This window comes from Dipodomys spectabilis, unplaced genomic scaffold (assembly GCF_019054845.1).
Source record: "Dipodomys spectabilis isolate Male_0828 unplaced genomic scaffold, ASM1905484v1 ptg000112l, whole genome shotgun sequence".
NCBI lineage: Eukaryota > Metazoa > Chordata > Mammalia > Rodentia > Heteromyidae > Dipodomys > Dipodomys spectabilis.
The window spans coordinates 996,191-1,014,011 of record NW_024870789.1 but is presented as its reverse complement, the minus strand read 5'-3'; the positions used below and the strand labels follow the sequence as shown (position 1 = coordinate 1,014,011).

At 44.3% G+C, this 17,821-nt stretch overlaps 1 protein-coding gene across 1 annotated transcript; it reads right to left on the bottom strand.

Moving 5' to 3' along the window:
- Window positions 1-2,648: 2,648 nt before the first annotated feature.
- On the bottom strand, window positions 2,649-17,810 carry LOC122114859 (spermatogenesis-associated protein 31A6-like). Its single transcript, XM_042688121.1, has 3 exons — window positions 17,775-17,810; window positions 7,078-7,202; window positions 2,649-5,811 (listed from the first exon to the last, which is right to left on the bottom strand). Exons 1-3 carry the CDS (start codon window positions 17,808-17,810, stop codon window positions 2,649-2,651), a joined length of 3,324 nt encoding a protein of 1,107 aa, XP_042544055.1.
- Window positions 17,811-17,821: the final 11 nt, after the last annotated feature.

Genomic DNA, 17,821 nt, shown 5'->3' with positions numbered 1-17,821 from the left:
AGTATCCACTACTTGGTTATTAAGAATGAAATGATGTAGGTTGCTAAAAATTGTATAGCCCTGGAGATCTTTATATTGGGTGAAATATTCCATTCCCACAAACACATATATCACATAGTTTTCTCTCATTTGTAGAAACTAGGAGAAAACAACCAAACCACCAAGGGCAATGATATAAAACGGGGATTACAGTGGAGTGGTGTGTATTTGTGTGTGTGTGTGTGTGTGTGTGTGTGTGTATGTGTGTGTGTGTGTGTGTAAATGCATTAATAACACTTGTTGAAATGACATGGGCAATTTAATGTAAAAGAAAACCTTGAAATATTAATTAGATATTTACTCTTAAATCACTTGTGTTTGATGCAAATCTTGACAGTAACATTTCTTATATATTTTTAGAATCATAAATCATGATAGTGTTCCTATCTTTTCTTCAGCACCCAGTATGGGTCTGATATGAAGCAAAAAAAAACACAAAGAAGAAAACACAAATTTCCTTAAACATGCCTCGTTTTCTGAATTTATTTTGGCTTCCAAAAGGTTTTATGCCTAAAAGTGGTAAGAGATGGTTTTTTTTCATGTCATATAATTTTATTTAATTATAAAGTTGATGCACAGAGGGTTTATAGTTACAAATATCAGGTAAAGGGTACATTTCCTTTGGACAATTGTTTTTCCCGTCCATACCCACCTACAAGTTGTAAAGTTCATTTTCAACACACAGTGATCTATTTTTAAGCCAGTATTGTTTCTATTTAAACAAAGGTTCCTGCAGATATATTATGGATGTTACTAGGACAAAGGTAACAAGATTCCAGTAGAATGTGCCCATGGGCTCTTCAATATTGATATAACTGATTGAATATCAAAGCTTGTCTGAAATGATAGTAGCTTTTGGAAGGAGATACAACACAACGGAACAAGCTTGGACTGATGTCGATGTGGAGTCATGTGATGCAAGGGGAACATCCTCTGCTCAGATCCGCTCACATTCCTTCCCAGCATCAGATGGTCCATGTTAAAAAAAAAAAACCCACACATTCTCAGTGTTGTCACCAACCTTCAGAAAGGAAGGTATGATTTTTTGGATACCATCTGTTTATTGATCCTGGGATTATAAAGTTGTATTTATACCGGACCCTAGTCAACATACCCTTTTTTTAATAAGGTGGATCGGCAGGGATCATTGTACTGTCACTGCTTAATTCAAAATGGTATGTGGATTTATGTTAAAACCACGTGTTGCAGAAATGTACCTACCAGCACTGGGCCTAGGCTCTCTGTGCAGTTTCTGGTGTACACTGACTGAGTCCATAGAAGAAACAACTCAAATTTGTTTCCTGTAACACATTCCTAGTTCAACTTTCAGCTTATAGAGCTTTAAAGAATATGCAGGTACATTGCTGGGCACCTGGGGCTCCTGCCTGCAAACCAACTCACTCCTGAGTCTGAGATCAAAATCTTGTCCCCCAAAGTGGCTCAGGTCAGGACAAGGCCAACATCCCATACTTTCTCTCAAACCAACTACACTATTCTCCATCCATGATTAGGATTCTACATTCCAGCAAAAGGAACAACAAAAGGCTTTAGTATCTAATTCCAAAAGTCTCAATAAACCATTAGTCAACAGCCAACATTCTGGAGAACAGGCTGATTGATCTGTTTCTATGCTTTCTGGAATTCAATGCAACCTAAACCAGTGACCCAACAGCACCAAGGATCACTAGACATGAATGGCAGCATGGCTTTCCCTACAGACCCCTATCCTCCAGTGGCTGAGACAGCTTCTGTGAAGATTCCCAGAGAAGTGTTAATGGCAGATATAAGACAAACATAGGCTTTGCTAGTCAACATTCTGTCCTAGATGAATAGCCCGCAAGTACAACAGATAATGTTCCAACCGAACCAAGTTCATTAGTTTGAGGAACATCCCAGTAAGCTGTCTTCCCAGGCTTCCTCATCCTGACAACCCCAAAAGGCTTTGTGAAGTTTTTGTACTGATTAAATAACAGGATAGGGAAAAGGGGGTGATCGAGGCTGAGTCTTCACTAGCATTATGTCATTTGCCCATCTCTTCTAGATGCTTCTTTGAGGAAGACCACAGACTGCCCATCCTTACACCAGCCGAAGGCACAAAGAGAAGTCAGTACATCTCATGACACACAAAGACTGTATTAAGCAATATGTATTTGAGGGGGAGACAGAGATTGTACTCATTCACAAAAAGCAGATTTGCTTTGCATGGACTGGAGTTAGTCCTCACAAAAATGAGCCTCACAAGGAAGTACATGCTAAGCATAATATGCATGACTGCCTAACCCACCCTGAGGACATTGCCCTGGGCAATGGGTATGCTGCCCTGGGACATGTGTCTCCCTTGGCCTATGCTGGCAGGCATGGCTGAGTAGAGACACAGGCTTTCTGGGAAGCAAGTCTGTCCCAGCGTTGTTATGGTTTGAGAGACTTCTGTCATTGAGAGGACGGCTATGGCCAGTGGGGCTGGTTTGGGGAAGAGACCCTGCTGGACTTCATTTGGACTCCTTCTTGGTAAGGAGGAGCCATGTAGGAGTGGGAATGTCTATCTGTGAGGGCTTGAAATTCTTTGTGGAAAGTTTTGTTGGAGGCAGAAGGCCTAAGGTGAATTTCTTCTAGGATTCACCCAATGGTGTTCTTGAGTGTCTGGGCTTCAGGCCTCCACTGTCTTGGATTCTGCTTGTTGTTAAGTCTTGGTTCTTGCTATTGGCTGACTGGATTTTTGAATTTGACAGTGAGTCTGCCTGACTGTAGACTTTTCTAGGGAAAATAGACATAAAAAACTTCATTATTCGGTTTCCGAACTGACTCTCCGGGGGATGCTGTGCTTTCTCTGACACAGGTAGGCTGGAGTTCTTCACAGTTCTTGTTTTCCTGACCTGGGCAGGAGAGTTCAGCTTCCAGCCTTGTGAGGGCCTCATTCCTGCTGGCTTTGCCTTCTGTGTTGGAGCTTTGGGCCTCTCACAGCTCTGTGTCTCCTTATGCCCATGAAACATTTTGCTGTACCATGGCTGCTGGAGTTTAGATGTCTTAGGTTCTTGCTGCTTCGTGATTTGCACTCCCTTTGGCAAGGGAGTGCGTCGCTCATAGAAAGTGGATGTGCTGCTTCCAGAAAGGTTCTCTGAGCTAGTTAGAGAGCTCTGAGAAGCAAACATGTCGTCAGCAATCAGCATCTCGGGGGCACCACCTTGCAGGAATGGGTCAGCATTGCAGTCCTGAAGGATATCATCAAAAGGGGTGCTTTCGCTTGTACTGGTTGATCCTGTGTGTTCTTTAAAGTATGAATCAAGTGGATAGTTGGAAATTGAAATTCTCGGTGGTAATAGTGTTTCAGTGGTCCTCACTAGTTCTGAATTTCTGAGTTTCAAGTTATTGAAATCCAGGTTAGTGGGCTTTTTATACTCTCCCATTTCCATGAGACCTTCTGTGTACTCAGAATTGGGTGCAACAAAGACCTCTTTAATGGACACACTGTGGCAGAGGTTTTCTTTTTCATTTGTCGCAGACATGCCCATTTCAGGGCTATTTGTTGTTTCTAAACTGCTTCCTTCTGATCCTGGCACAATGTTATGGTGCCACTTTCTTCCTAGTAAGATACAAGATGGAGTCTCAGAAAGCAGTCTACCTTCCTCTCCACTAGGAGAGACCTCCAAGGGACCACAGTTATGATTATCCTGTGTTCCCCTCGCGGTTTCAGGTTGTGAAGGAGGTTGAGAAGGTTGTAAGGCATGGCCTTCAGTTTTTTCTCTTTCTTTGCTCTTTTGTTCTTTGGGAAGGGCTTCTCTCTGGCATGCACCCTCCTTCACTGTGTGATAGGCCTTGAAGTTACTACAGGCCATGTAGGGTGAAGCTCCCTGTGAAGTTGGTAAAGGGGGAGCCTTTTTCAGAGTAAGGATGTTTATCGGTTTGAGAATTTTTAGGCATAAGCCCCACTGGTGCTTTGCCCAAAGCTTCTTGATATGCACATCTAGCAGCTGTTGAGTGGCAGCATCAATGTGGGAAACCTCCTGGGAGGAGCTCTTGCAGGTTTCCCTGGTATTTAAGGGTGGTTCTCCGCCAGTGTTCTTGCTAGAGTTGGAGTTACCACGGGCGGGCAAGGCATGATTTGTCTTGCCCCGGTAATGACTAACATGCATAGGGACCTTGTCGCTACTGACCTGCTCCCATTTAGTGATGAGTTGTGCTATTGGGGTTTCTCCTAGATAGTTCTTATTTGAATGAGTTGGGGGAAAATATCCTGAATCACTACTTGGTCTCATCATGTCGCTTCCTAATTTTTTCTGTGTTTTGGCCTCTAGAAAATCCCCTGAGGAGCTTTCTGCATCCCTGTCTAGAGCTCTCACTACTCTCCTCATAGAGAATTGCAGATCCGTTCTAGAGTTCTTCCATCCTTGGGATACTGGACCCTCTGGGGTTGTTTTCTGAATATTCCGGTACCAATTCTCTACAGATGTAGAGTTTTGTAAAAATGCATGTTTGTGGTCTGTCTGATCTCTTCCTGTCAAATTCTTAGGTGACAGCTGGATCTTGTGATTTGTTTTACATAGGTGCTGTAGGATCCTCCCTTGGAGGTGATGTTCCAGCTTTTTCCTCATCTCTAGGCTAATAAAATCACTGGAATCATCACTAAAGCTTCTCTGGTTCCAGGTACCCTGATCTTGACTAAAGGTTTTGTGAGACTGTTTGACCACAGAGGGTAAAATTCTATGACATTGTAGGTGTTTCTTCTTGAGATGATGGTCTAATTGTTGAACAACAGGTGGGATAGTACAGGACCTCACTGGAGGTGAAGGACAGGATTGTATTGGTGTACAGAAGGTGCCATGGGCATAAGTCTGGATCTCAGCTACTGAGGAAGGCTGAGGCCAGGATACGGATGGAGTGAAGGGTTGTGATTTGACCAAATGGTGCTGTAAAGGCTGTGGTAGAAAGTACGGTGGAAGTACTTTAGCTTGGACTTGTACCGGCACTAAGTGCAAGAAACTATTGAATAAAACAAAGGGTAAGTCTAGTGGATGACCAGACATTTGGACAGGAGCCACCAGAGACTCGCTGTGCAGGAAGGGAAGGCCCCAGAACAGTTGGCAGCATTTCTGCAAGACCATGGGGAAAAACAGCTCCTGAGAATCAGGAAGCTGTTGTGGTTTTCCCTCGGTGTTCCAGAAGGGCTTAGGGATGGCAGTGTCTTGTGCACTGCCTAGTGACTTCATCATGTTCCCCCGAGAATCCAGAGGGTGTTCTTTCTCCTGAGAAGCTGATTTCAGCTTTGCCCTCTTACTAATTACTCTGTATGGCATCTCCAGGAGATCAGAGTTGAGGGCTGGGATCGGAGAAGGCACCCGAGAGCTGTTGTTTGGAGAGCTCTGTGGGGTGGTTTCTGGTGGGACTTCCCTGATGTCACATGGGGGAAGACCCGAGGGTGAGTCGTGCCTGGGTGGAGTGCAGGCCACAGGTGGAGGAAAATGAGAACAGGGAAAAGACCCTTCTTCTAGAACAATCGACGGCTCCGGAGGCTGAGACACACTCTGGGATGAGTGTGACTCAACAGAAACTGAGGAACCCATGTGGACTGGTGACAAGGTAGAGGCCAGAGGCTGCAAGCCCTGGGGTGAAGGAGATGGGGAAGCCTTCAGGGACACAGTGCTGGAGAAAGTGTCCTCCTCAGAGTCCCTCGCTGACGGGAGGGCTGTAGCAGATTCTGAGTTGAAAACTTCATCTAAGGCATCTCCTTTTAAGAAACGCTGAAAGCTTCCAGTGTCATCGAGTTTCCCTAGGGCGCTGTAGGAGACAGGAGACAAACTTCATTCAGCAACAGACAGGCCCAGTATGGACAAGGGTATTTACCTGCTGTCCAGGGCACCCACAGTACCACACCCTGACATTTACACAGCCCTTGCTTTTCTACATCCTGTGGCTTCAGCCACATCCCAGGCCAACCTGAAGTCTCCCTCAACCTCAAGACAATTCTATTCCCTGGGGTAGAAATGCAGGCACAGGGACATGTGGAAAACCTTACCTACTCAGAAGGGAAGCTAAGTCATGCATCTCCTCAAGCTCTTCCCGAATCTCTCTGCAAACTAGAAACAGATGGTGGTTAGGGCAGATAAGGCAGGGCCTCTGGAACCTACAGGAGGCTGAAGGAAACATCTGTCTATTAAAGAACATGGAAGATCACATTGGATCCCAGATCTGTATCCATGGCTGCCAGATATGTACCAGTGCTATATAGAGGGGTAGTGCTGCTTTCTTTACAAGGGACCACCGGCCCTGCAAATCTCCACAATCTGCACAACCTCTTGGGGCACCCGGAAAAAGGACATCTCATTGCTAATACAGTTTTTAGGGAATTGAATTGGGCCACATGTGGGCTTGAAGTTCACAGCTCCTCATCAAGTCACTGTTACCTCTCAGCCTCTCAGCCCCTCCCCCTGTGTGACACACCTCCACATCATCAGTGTGACCTCACAGCCTCTCAGCCCCTCCCCCTGTGTGACACACCTCCACATCATCAGTGTTACCTCTCAGCCTCTCAGCCCTGACCTGTGTGACACATCCACATCATCAGTGTGACCTCACAGCCTCTCAGCCCCTCCCCCTGTGTGACGCACCTCCACATCATCAGTGTGACCTCACAGCCTCTCAGCCCCGCCCTGTGTGACACACATCCACATCATCACTGTGACCTCACAGCCTCTCAGCCCCGCCCTGTGTGACACACATCCACATCATCACTGTGACCTCACAGCCTCTCAGCCCCTCCCCCTGTGTGACACACATCCACATCATCAGTGTGATCTCACAGCCTCTCAGACCCTCCCCCTGTGTGACACACATCCATATCATCAGTGTGACCTCACAGCCTCTCAGCCCCTCCTCCTGTGTGACACACATCCACATCATCAGTGTGACCTCACAGCCTCTCAGCCCCTCCCATTTGTTATGATGCATGTCGCAGCTTCATTCCATGCAGAGAACCTGAGAAGTGTCTCCAGTTCTGGTTTCTTTCCCAGGACTCTCCTGCTAAGGTTTTACACACTGAAATACTTGGTGGCCTGGCTCTTGCTGACAGAGACCGAGATCAAATCCCGTTGGGAGAAAGTGTGGAGCCTACCTTTCAGAGCAGCACGTTTCTTCCTGCACTTGATCTGGCCTCGTTTCTCCACAGGATACTGAGAGATGAGAAAAATGAGACTTAGACCTCTTTACTTTTTTCTTTTCCCCAGACAAGTTGAGATATTTGGTTTTTTGGATAAAATGATGTCTTCACCTGTGCCCTGCATTTCCTTTCTTCACAGTTAGTGTGGCTGCTAATTATTTCTGTTTTTCTTATATGAGACAACAAAAATCACCTCAGTGCTTTTTCTGTTCTCAGGACCAAGAACCTGATTTCCAGGTGCCTCTCAGCTTCCAGGTTGGCTTTTCCTTCCTGAGTCCAAAGGTGACCTTATCCTCTGGTGGAAGGTTGACATGGGCTTTGAACCGCACTCTAATCAGCCTAACACTGGGGAAAGTGCGGTTTTCAGACCCCTGCTGTGACATAGGATTGAGTGTTCAGGTCCTCAGCTCTCAGGACCTCAGTCCTTGGTTGCTGAGTTTCAGGGTTTGAATTAACCCTGGTACTTGCTGCACACCACACAGCTGTTCTGAGAGCTCAGAATACTACCTTATGCTCCTGACATTGTGCCCTGTCCTGATAGTGCCTAGGAGAAGATGACTCTCTTCTTTTCTGGAATTTCCCCTCTAGAAGCCTTGCTACCTTGTTTTTGAAAAGTGCAAACATCAGTAAACAAAAGAACCATTTAAAAAATTATCATTAAGTAGTTTTAAACAGGAGTTGCCATTTCACAAAGCAGTTTGTGAATATCATGTATCTTGATCAATGTTAATCTTTACCACAGTGTCTCCCTTTCCTCTCCCACTCACTCCTTTCCCTTCTTACTGTGTTAGATTATACATTGGATTCTTGTCTGCATTTCTCCCCCTTGTCCATTGACTTCCCTCTTTCCCTTTGTCCCCTCCCCACCCTGTCAAGTACTCTTTTCCTGTTTTTTTTTTTTATTTTTTTATTTTACTTAACTTTGATTTTTGGCTTTCTACTGAATCCCACTTTGAGATCTGCTTTGACTCTACCATATCGCAGTCAGTACATTTGTGTACACATTCTTAACACCCACAGTATTTTTGAGTATATAATCCAAATCTAGCTTCCACATATAAAGCAAAACATGAATCCTTTGTTTCTCTGGGACTGACTTAATTCACTTAATTTTCTCAAGTCTTCCATTCCTTTACAGATGCTACAATATCACTCTAAATGATAAGTAAAATTCCAATGTGTGTGTATTGATACATACCTATATATATCATATATATATATCTATATATATACACACCTATATTTGGTTGGTCTGTCCTTAGTGATCTTACCATAGTCAGTTTGTTCTTTCTCTCAGGTATTGGTGAGGATGGATTTTCCTTGAAGCAGGGAAGTAGCAGTAGCAGGAGGTAGAGCCCCACCCCACCCACAATGGCAAGGATCATATCCATTGCAAAGGTGGCGAGTTCAGGGCTCAGCCATGGAATAGCAACGCTTTTCAGTGACAAGAGAGGATTCTCCATCATCTGAATCGCACTATTGCTGTTGAGCAACTGAGCTCTGGGAGTTTCTTTGGCAATATATAGTAAATGAAGGCCTACATCACAAAGGCCTGGTTTTCTACTAAGTCACAAGGGGGAGGGGTGATGTGTCACAAAGCCCTCCTCCCGCCACTAGCACAGCAAGTCCTTCATTCTTGGGCCCTCTAGATTCCTACCTCCAAATTCACCTGCTCAACCTGTCAGAGGCATACTTCCATCCATTTCCTGTGCCTTTCCCCTTGAACTCAGATATTACCTGTTTCTTTGGAGATCACTGCTTACAGTCCATATCGTTAATAGTTTTTGAAAATTTAGACTTTACTCTGGAATTTGTGCTGTTCACTTTGCTTTGTAGTCTCAAGGTGATCCCTGTCTGCAACTCCCAGCTCTCTTGTGTTACTGGAAATTGAGTTCCCTGAATTCAATGTCAATTCAATGTCAGTGAGATTAATGTCTTAGAGTAAAGGAAATAAAGGTATATTAATTTGTAGACAAAATGAGACCTACTTGAGCTACTGTCTGAGAAAGAACAGTCCTTGTGGGTAGGGAAGGAGACTTTTATGGACACACCCAGGAGCATGGACTTCCTGATGGATTTAAATGCTGAGGCATGAATTCAGGCCTAATGGTGTTCTTGGGCCTGCTTATTTCCAAATGTGTTAACCAGCAGTCTCCAGAGATGTAGTCATCGTCCTAAATGTTCCTTCAATACCTTGGAAAGCAAGATAAGGAGAGGAGTGTGGTAACCTTGACTGAAGGTATGAGAATCATCCTGAATTTCCTCTCCTAGGGCATGGCAAGTTGTTAGGTGGATGGGTGGGGCAATAGAGTGAGAAAGAAGAGAAAAATGCTGCCTTTGAAAAACTCAAGTAACTGGAAGCATCCTGGTTAAGTCATGAGCTAAATCTTCACATGTGAACATATTCAGATGTCGGTCCTTTTACATTTTCCCCACTCGCAATTGTACCCACCAATTCCTTTCCAAAGAGTTAGTGTCAATGTCTAGCTGCTTCCTGCTGAAATGGAGTAATGGCCTAGGATGACTTGGTGTCTCTCATCTGTAATCCCATCTACACAGGAGGCAGAAGTAGAGGACTGGGGTCCAAAACCGCTCTGAGGGAAAATACCACAATGATAACTGAAAAATATTTGAAAAATAACTCAAAAGTAAAAAAAAAGGTGGGGCCCTAGCCCCACCTAATGTGGTCCTGAGTTCAAATCATATGACTGCCAAACAAAACAACCTAAATGGAAAACTAGCAAGGAACTAGGATTCCATGTTCTTCCCGTTTCTACCAACATCAACTTTCTGCTTTTTTTGTTTTGTTTTGTTTTGTTTTTTTAATGTGGGGTGATCTTGGGATTGAACCCAGGGCAGAAGCCTCTTCCTGAGCTTTTTGCTGAAGGCTATCAGTGTGACACGAGCCATAGCTCCCCTTGCTTCTGATTGTTTTATAACAGCTATCCTAGTGGATGTAAAGTGATGAGACCTTGTGGTTTGGCCTTTTCCTAATGACTAGTGATGTTTCATGAGGCTGTATATCTGCTGTGGAAAAATTCCAGTTGATGTCCTGTGCCACATTTAAATTGGGTTTATTTTTAATTCATTATTTTGTGCCAAATCTGGGGCTTGAACTCAGATTCTGGATGCTGTCCTTGTACTTTTGTGCTCCAAGTTAGCTCTACACAGCTCCACTCTTGGCTCTGTTTATGGGGGGATGGAGAGAGGTATCTGCGTGATAAATTGCAGATAAAAGTCTTACATGCTTTGCTGCCTAGGCTGGTTTCGATCTGTGATCCTCAGATCTCTGCTTTTGAGTAGCTAGGATTAAAGACATGAGCTAGTAGTGCCCACCAGGCTCAACCTGGCAAATGTACGGGTTTATGTCTGGTCTGCACTTCCTCGCGGACACCAGCAGGGGCGCTCGCGGCACCAAGTGTTGATTGTGGTACCAAGGAGCACCTGGGTTGGAGGCTCAGCACGCTCCAGGGCACAGAGCAGTGTGCTGGAGGGTTGGGGTGGGGTTTACAGGTTGAAGCTTATTTTTGGTGTGTTCTGGCTACTTGAAACACAGAAGAGAAGAGAGCAGCAAGGAGGCGTTAGCACCAAGCGGAGGACTGGGGTGATGGACAGTGGAGGACACTCAGACGCGGACACGGCCCTACCGCCCTGTTCAGGATGCTGGTGATTCTTTCTATGCAGACCTGGAACCCAGGAGTGGCGGGATACATTCGTGAGTGCAGAAAATCGTTTAAAACTGTATCAGAAACTGAGAAAACGCCATTGCATTACTATAAACTTTTATGAAAACCGTGGCTGGCCTGCTTCTGAAAATGAAGCTAGCACGAGGTGGTTTATAGTTGATTTGCCCTCCTAAGTCCGGAAGATGAAAGTACTTTTGACTCTGGGAGCCCAGGTGTCTTGCAGTCCCCAAGAAAGCTCTCGTTGTGGTAAGGTTAGCAGGAGCATGTTGATTGAGGAGAGAATAGGATGGGATTGCTGGACAGGAAGGTCAGGCCGGTGTCTTCGCTGGTGTTATGATGAGGATAAATCTTCCAGGAACTTAGTTACAAAAAGAAATCACTGGCCCTGGCCCAGGTGGCTTGGTCCTGCATTAGCATCATAGCTGTATGGAGTTGGCACTCCACCCAGTAAGCAGACCAGAGAGGTGCAGGGCTGCCAGGTGGGCACAGCCTCCTCAGGCACAGAGAACAGGCAAAGATCAGACTTTCTTTCTTTTTTCTTTTTTTAAAATTAAGATTAATGATTTGACTTTTAAAATGTTTATTGCATTATTGAGGTGATAAGTAGAGTGCTTACAGTTACACAAGTCAGGTAAAAATTACATTTCTCTTTGGACAATATCATCCCTTCTCTCTCGCTGTCCTAGTTTTTCCCTCCCATCCCCATCCACAGTTCTACAGTTCATTTTCAACATAGTGTCCAGCGAGTATCTTGCAGCATTTGTTTATCCTTTGGCCCTCCATTTCTCTGACCTGAAGCTTTCTTAAAGGAGAAAAGGCCTATCTGGATCCCAATTATTCTATCAGTGTCTGTGCTGTGTGTTCTGATTTGCTGTGCTTCTGATTCTGGAGTTTTCTGTGTGATAACATTCATTTCTCACTTCTGCACTAGCACCATGAAATTATAGCTAAACAGAACAGGCATGTAACCTTACAATTAAAAAAAGTTCCAGAAAGATTCATTCAAACAGTATCTCCATGAAGGGATCTTTCTTTCCAGGGAAATTTCAAGAATGTCCCTTGTGTCCTTTCCTCTACAGGAAGGAGGGAAGCCTGGTGTATGAAAACACCTGGTTATGAAAACAATGACTATAATAACATTCTTTGATGATGATGCTCCAACATAATCAATGACCCGTACTTGTTGATAGTCAATGGAGTGGTGTACTTACAAGCAGAGCCTCTGAGTTAGGAATTCTGGTTCTAGAGCTTCATTCCAGCTTGTGGGGTCTCCAGGAACTTACATTCCCTCTTCTGTAGTAACTTACATTCCCTTTGTGTGTCTCTTTCCTCATCTTTACACATGTAGATGTGGTGAGATTTGGAAACGTAGTGTAAGCCATAGATTCACTTACCTAGCAAGTATGAAGCCCTGAGCCCAAATGCTTGTATTCAAAAATGAAAACAATGCAGTACCCTACAATATAGAATTCTGATGAAGATTAAATTAGTAAGTATAAATGACACCTCGATTATACTAATTTCTCAATGTAATTTGTCTGAAATAATTGCTGAAATAATGACCGAAAGTATAAAATAGAAAAATGGCCATTGTCCTTGACCTTGGAGAGAAAGCTGAAAAACTTTGTGAAATGCATGGCTATTGTTATTTCTATTGTCTGGATATTACTGTTAATAAGGCACTACTGTTATAAAATAGAAATATGAGCCAGGAGACTGGTGTGAAATCAAAACCTCATTCTGCTGAGCACTAATTTCTCACACCTGTAATTCTAGCCACTCTTGGGGCTGAAATCATGGTTGGAAGCCAGCCGAGGCAGGAAAGTCCTTGTGACTCTTATCTCCATTTAACTAGCAAAAAAATGCCCAAAGTGTAGGTATGGCTTGAATAGTAGAGCACCAGACTTGAGTGGAAAAACATGAGCATGAGGCTTTGAGTTCAAACCCCCAAATAAACAAAAAAACAAACAAAATAAAACATCTTCCTAGAGTATATTGACATGGCTCAACTTTATACAAAGTTATATCTCTATAAATAATTTCTCTGATTTTTAGCTATTAAGGTCACTGGTTATTAGCAACATAAACTCCCTCCCCCTTTAAAAATAATGTAAAAGCATAACTTCTTTCAATATCACTTACTTTCCATTAGTTGGAATTATCGTGCTGAATTTGTCAGATCAAGGTGGCCTGGACAACTGTGATTCTTATTCGACTGTTGATTTGTTAAACCATGCTAGTCTACCTGTAGAGCACACAGCTGTACTGGGGTGGGAGTCACATGTGCATAGATAGTGATGTTAGGCAGCACTGTTGGAATCTGAGAGTCTTCTGGAAATTCCAGCCCTTGAGTTTTCTCCTTTCCCCATTTCTTCCCCAGGCTTCTCTCTAGCTTCTTGAACACTTCTTAACTCTGGCTCTTCCCCTAGGATTGTGCCTTCCTGAAATGCTTGATATCTCCCTTTGTGTTCTCCTGTGCAGTTCTGGCTCTTTGCAGCCTCTGTGAAGGTCAGAAGTGGCTGCTCAGACATCTGTGAGGGAGAGTGTGCAACACTTTGCAGAACCTGCAACTGCCACATGTCCTGGCTAGTGGGTGTCTCCTGTGCCCCAAGATGTGCTATGCTTCCACCCCAGATGTCTGAGCATACTTCTCACCTGAGGAAGATTCTTGCATAGCTCACTGCCTGGCCCTGGTAAGGAGGGGATGTTTCACAAACCAGCTCCCAGGTCCTCTGTTCATGAGATCTCTACCTGGTGTTCTGGTTCACAGCACTCCAAAGAGAAGCTAAGACCCATACCACATGTCTGCCTTTTGTGGTCACATTGTTTGATTATTTTTTAAAATGCTCTGCAAGGATAAAGTATTAGCAAAACACATCCAAAGCACTTACTGGTAATAATCTTTGTCCACACTAAAATATTAGAAAATAAGAATAGTTTTCTTCGGATCCACATAGTTCATTGTTTAGACCAGAATTTCAATGGAATTATGAAGCAACAGTAAGGGAAGTGGCTTCCCAGATTCTATAGAATGGAAATAATCCTCTGGGTTAAAGAAATTGAATAATATATTGTTCTGTGGTCATTTAATCCATTTCACAATATAATGAGAACTTCGTAGAAACCTACAGAATTGGAAAAGTTTGGGTTTAGCATAACATGACTTCTGTTTTGAAACTGTGAGGTCACTGTCACTGATGTGGAATCGGGCTGTGTGCTTCTGTCCCAGAACTTCTTGCAGACAGGAGATGTCCTAAGAAAACTGCAGGTTAAGTCTGCCCCTGCTGACATCATTGAGTGATCCCAGTTACCTCCCTAGAAGTTCATCCATTACACAGATAGAGCCCTGTGCTTCTGATGTGAATCCATACATTTCCTCCCTCTGTACACAGCCTTCTCCCTTGACTGTACATATACACGCCCAGTGTATCTTCAATATTCTGGTTTGGTAGAGCCCAAAGCAGATTACATTTTGCAAATTACAATTTCAGGAGTGGAAGTATATGTGTACATGGGGAAGAGACTGTATGTTTGTAACATACCCTAGGTGTTTTATATTGCTTTTGAAATTACCTACCAGGGTTCTCTGATTAATGACAGGGTTTGATAGTCCTACCCAGGAGACCTGGGAGGCCTAAGCAAGTACAGCCACAGGACTCGGGGCTTTGGGGCATTGGGCTCTCAAAATCTCCTTCAAGCCTGTGTTTAAAAGCAGAAACTGCTGCTTTGCCTATTCTCTGTATTTTATTTCACAAAATGGTCCAGACTATGCAGAAGTTATGGGTCCTGTCAGAACGTGTGGTGTGGTGGGATGTTGAATGTAGCTGGGATGGGAATGTGTCCTGATGTGAATGCTGTGGGAGCCTGCCTGGCTGCAGAGGTAAGCCTTGTTCCTAGACTCTGCTGTCCTGACTGGTGTTGTCACTCCTCTACCTCCCATCTGGCCTGGCAAATGAGGACTGCCCAACTCTCCTTTTAGGGTTATATCAGCCCTTTAAAGCTGCATATTTATGGTCAATATGTGTTAAGGGTGATATATAGTGTAGATAACAGATTTTTAGAAAGTTGTACAGGGGTTCTTGGATCAGTGGTCCATGTAATTCAGGAAATACTCATCAAATGCCAACTGTGTGTCAAGCAGTGTAATGAAAACCGGGAAATGAAGATTAAATCTGGTTCCTTATGAAAATAACCTGCTTTATTCAAGGTGCATTGGCAGTGATTTGAGAGTCACCTCACTTGATTGCAACGTGTTTCTTTTGCTGAATGCAGAACTTCTCTTTTCCTTTAGAATTATTTTGCTTCTCAGAAACGTGTCCTGGGTACATTTAAACCGCAGAGGGAGTTTGTGAATTGGGAAACTGGCATTTTCTTCAGAAGGACACACTTTGCAGTATGTATTATGGAGAGAAGAAAAAATATTTAATCCTTGTTGTAGCAATCTCTAGTTTCATGTGCGATTAGAAGCTTATGATTTGTACCTAGTTTGTTTCCCCCCTAAGGTGATGATTCTCCAATGAGTTTTGACAGTTCACTTGTTAAAAGGAAATCACTGGAAATGGTTCTTGTAGTTTTGAAACTTTTCAGGATTCGTCCATATAAAAAGATATTTTTATATATCAGATTCTCTATAAGGCTCATCTTCAGTTTGTCAAATTGATATCTTTTCTGATGAAGCGAGAGAAAGAAAACAAAAACAAGTCTTTTTTTGTGTGTGTTCTGGTACTGCAACTTGAACTCAGGGCCTGGCTACTGTCACTTACCCCTTAGTTTTTCTGCTCAAGGCTATTGCTTTAGCACTTGAGCCACACTTCCACTTGTAGCTTTCTGGTGGTTGATTGGAGATAAAAGTCTCAGGAGCTTTCCTTCCCATACTGGCTTTGAACTGGACTCTTCAGGCTTCAGCTTCCTGAGTAGTCAGAGTTACAGATATGAGGTGCCCAATTTCTTATCAACTTTTGAAGAGAATGTCAGAGGCTCCCGAGACTGCCGTGGTGTGCATATCAGCCAGCTAGAGGCAGTGCTGTATGTAATTAGCAGTGTTCCTGTCAGGACTTATGGAAAGTGTCACCTTGTGAACCCTTCCATTTCCCTAAGTGATTAGCTGTCAATTATATGAGGTGATTCTAAAGCCTCTTATTTAGAGTGTAAAATAAGTGATAATTCGTTAAAACTTGATCAAATTCTTCCTCTCAAGGGAAGACTGTGTCAGCATAGGTATTATTTCTTTTTCTGCACCAAGCTTTGCATACATTGTGTTAGGAAAATAGAAATGTGATTTAATACCATGGATGTTATCTGCTCTTTCTTAGAGTTTCTACGAACTCAGCTTTGGCCTCCACATCAGGGCTCAGATTACAGACCAGACTCAATGGCAGAACCACAGAGACAACATTGTAGAGGTTTTAGTATTTGTATTCTGTGGAGTGGGACATGCCTACAGGTTAAACACAGAGCTCCTGAACAAAAGTGGAGGAGGGGGCTGATTGGTCCATGTGTCCTCGCAGAGAGACAAGACAAGAAAGACAAGCTGAACAGACAGAAAGACATACATGGAAGTTGAGGACCACAGTTGGGAGAATATGGAGAAGTTAGAGAGGATATGGAAGTTAGAGGGCATAGAAAGGAGATGTCCGGAAGGTCAGGGGTTATATCAGATAACAGTGAAATGAGAGGGCACAGCAGAGAAGGAAAGGGAGATCAACGTCACAGCAGAGAGTGCACAGGCAGGGGCCATGTTAGAGAGAGGACAGGGCGAACAAGGAGCACCAGCAGATGACAAAGAGGCGGGGGGCAGAGCCAGCAGAAGATACAGTTCAGGGGATATAGGCAAAAGATGCCAGGAAGGTCAGGAGGTCATAGAACAGAGAGGAGTGGGGTGTCATGAGGCACAATAGACAGGACTCAGAGTGGAGGGCTCATCGCAGTCAAGGAAGTCTCAGTAACTTGTGTGGATGAGAAAATCCAGGCTTTGGGAGAGTGAAAAGCATTCTAAGGGCAGACAACTGGTACCTGACCCAGAGCTTTCTGTAGTCTGGTTCTGGAATCAGCAAGCTAATAGGGCAGAAGAACGACGAGATTAGTACCACGTGAGCAGAGGGGACAGAGAGGGGACTGGGCTGCTGTTTCCAGAGGCCATGAAAAAGAAAGGTGTAGGGGGGAAATGGAGCAGGTGGCTCAGTTAAACAGGGAAGGAAGTGAATCCCCACTGGGCCACAGCCAATGCCATGTGTTTGGAGAGGTTGATTCCCTTCCTGGGATCCCTTTGTACACAAAAGGAATGGTGCTGACTGGTCTGCTGAAGACATCATTGAACCTGAGCTCCTTGCACCGTTGTGCCTGTAGAAAACCTCTCCCTTCCAGAATGTTCTGATATTTCCATTTTCCACAGTAACATTGAACAATTGGGTTTTCTTTACACTTCCTTGTGCCAGGAGCATGTTAGAAGTTTACTGGGCCTGTGAACATGGTCTCAGAGTAACACTCGTAAAGGCCCGACACCAGTAGAGAGGGCTGCAAAGAAAAGCCGTGAGACTGAAGCTGTTGAGCGTAGAAACTGTTGTGTGACAGGCATCCATAGATATCAATCAGCGCATCACATAACAAATTGCACGCTGAGTGTGTGAAGTGTGCTATTTTGAATGGACCAGAAGAGCGAACAGTGTGTCAGCCACAGTGGAGACTGTGGTTACCCTGGTAACAGACACAGCTGGTGCTGACCTGTGTGCCGTGCGCACCCATGACCGGAGGAAAGGCTGAGCCTGAGGCCCTGGTGAGTGAAAATGGAAATGATGTTGCAATAACCAGCGTGGCCCCGATAATAAGTGGGGCGCCGATAATCTGCGTGGCTCCGTGGCCCGGCCGGCTGAAGGGGGCGGGAATCAAGAGGTGAGCCTCACTGCTGCACAGCCGGGCCACCGGAGGAGGCGGGACATCGAGAAGCTGG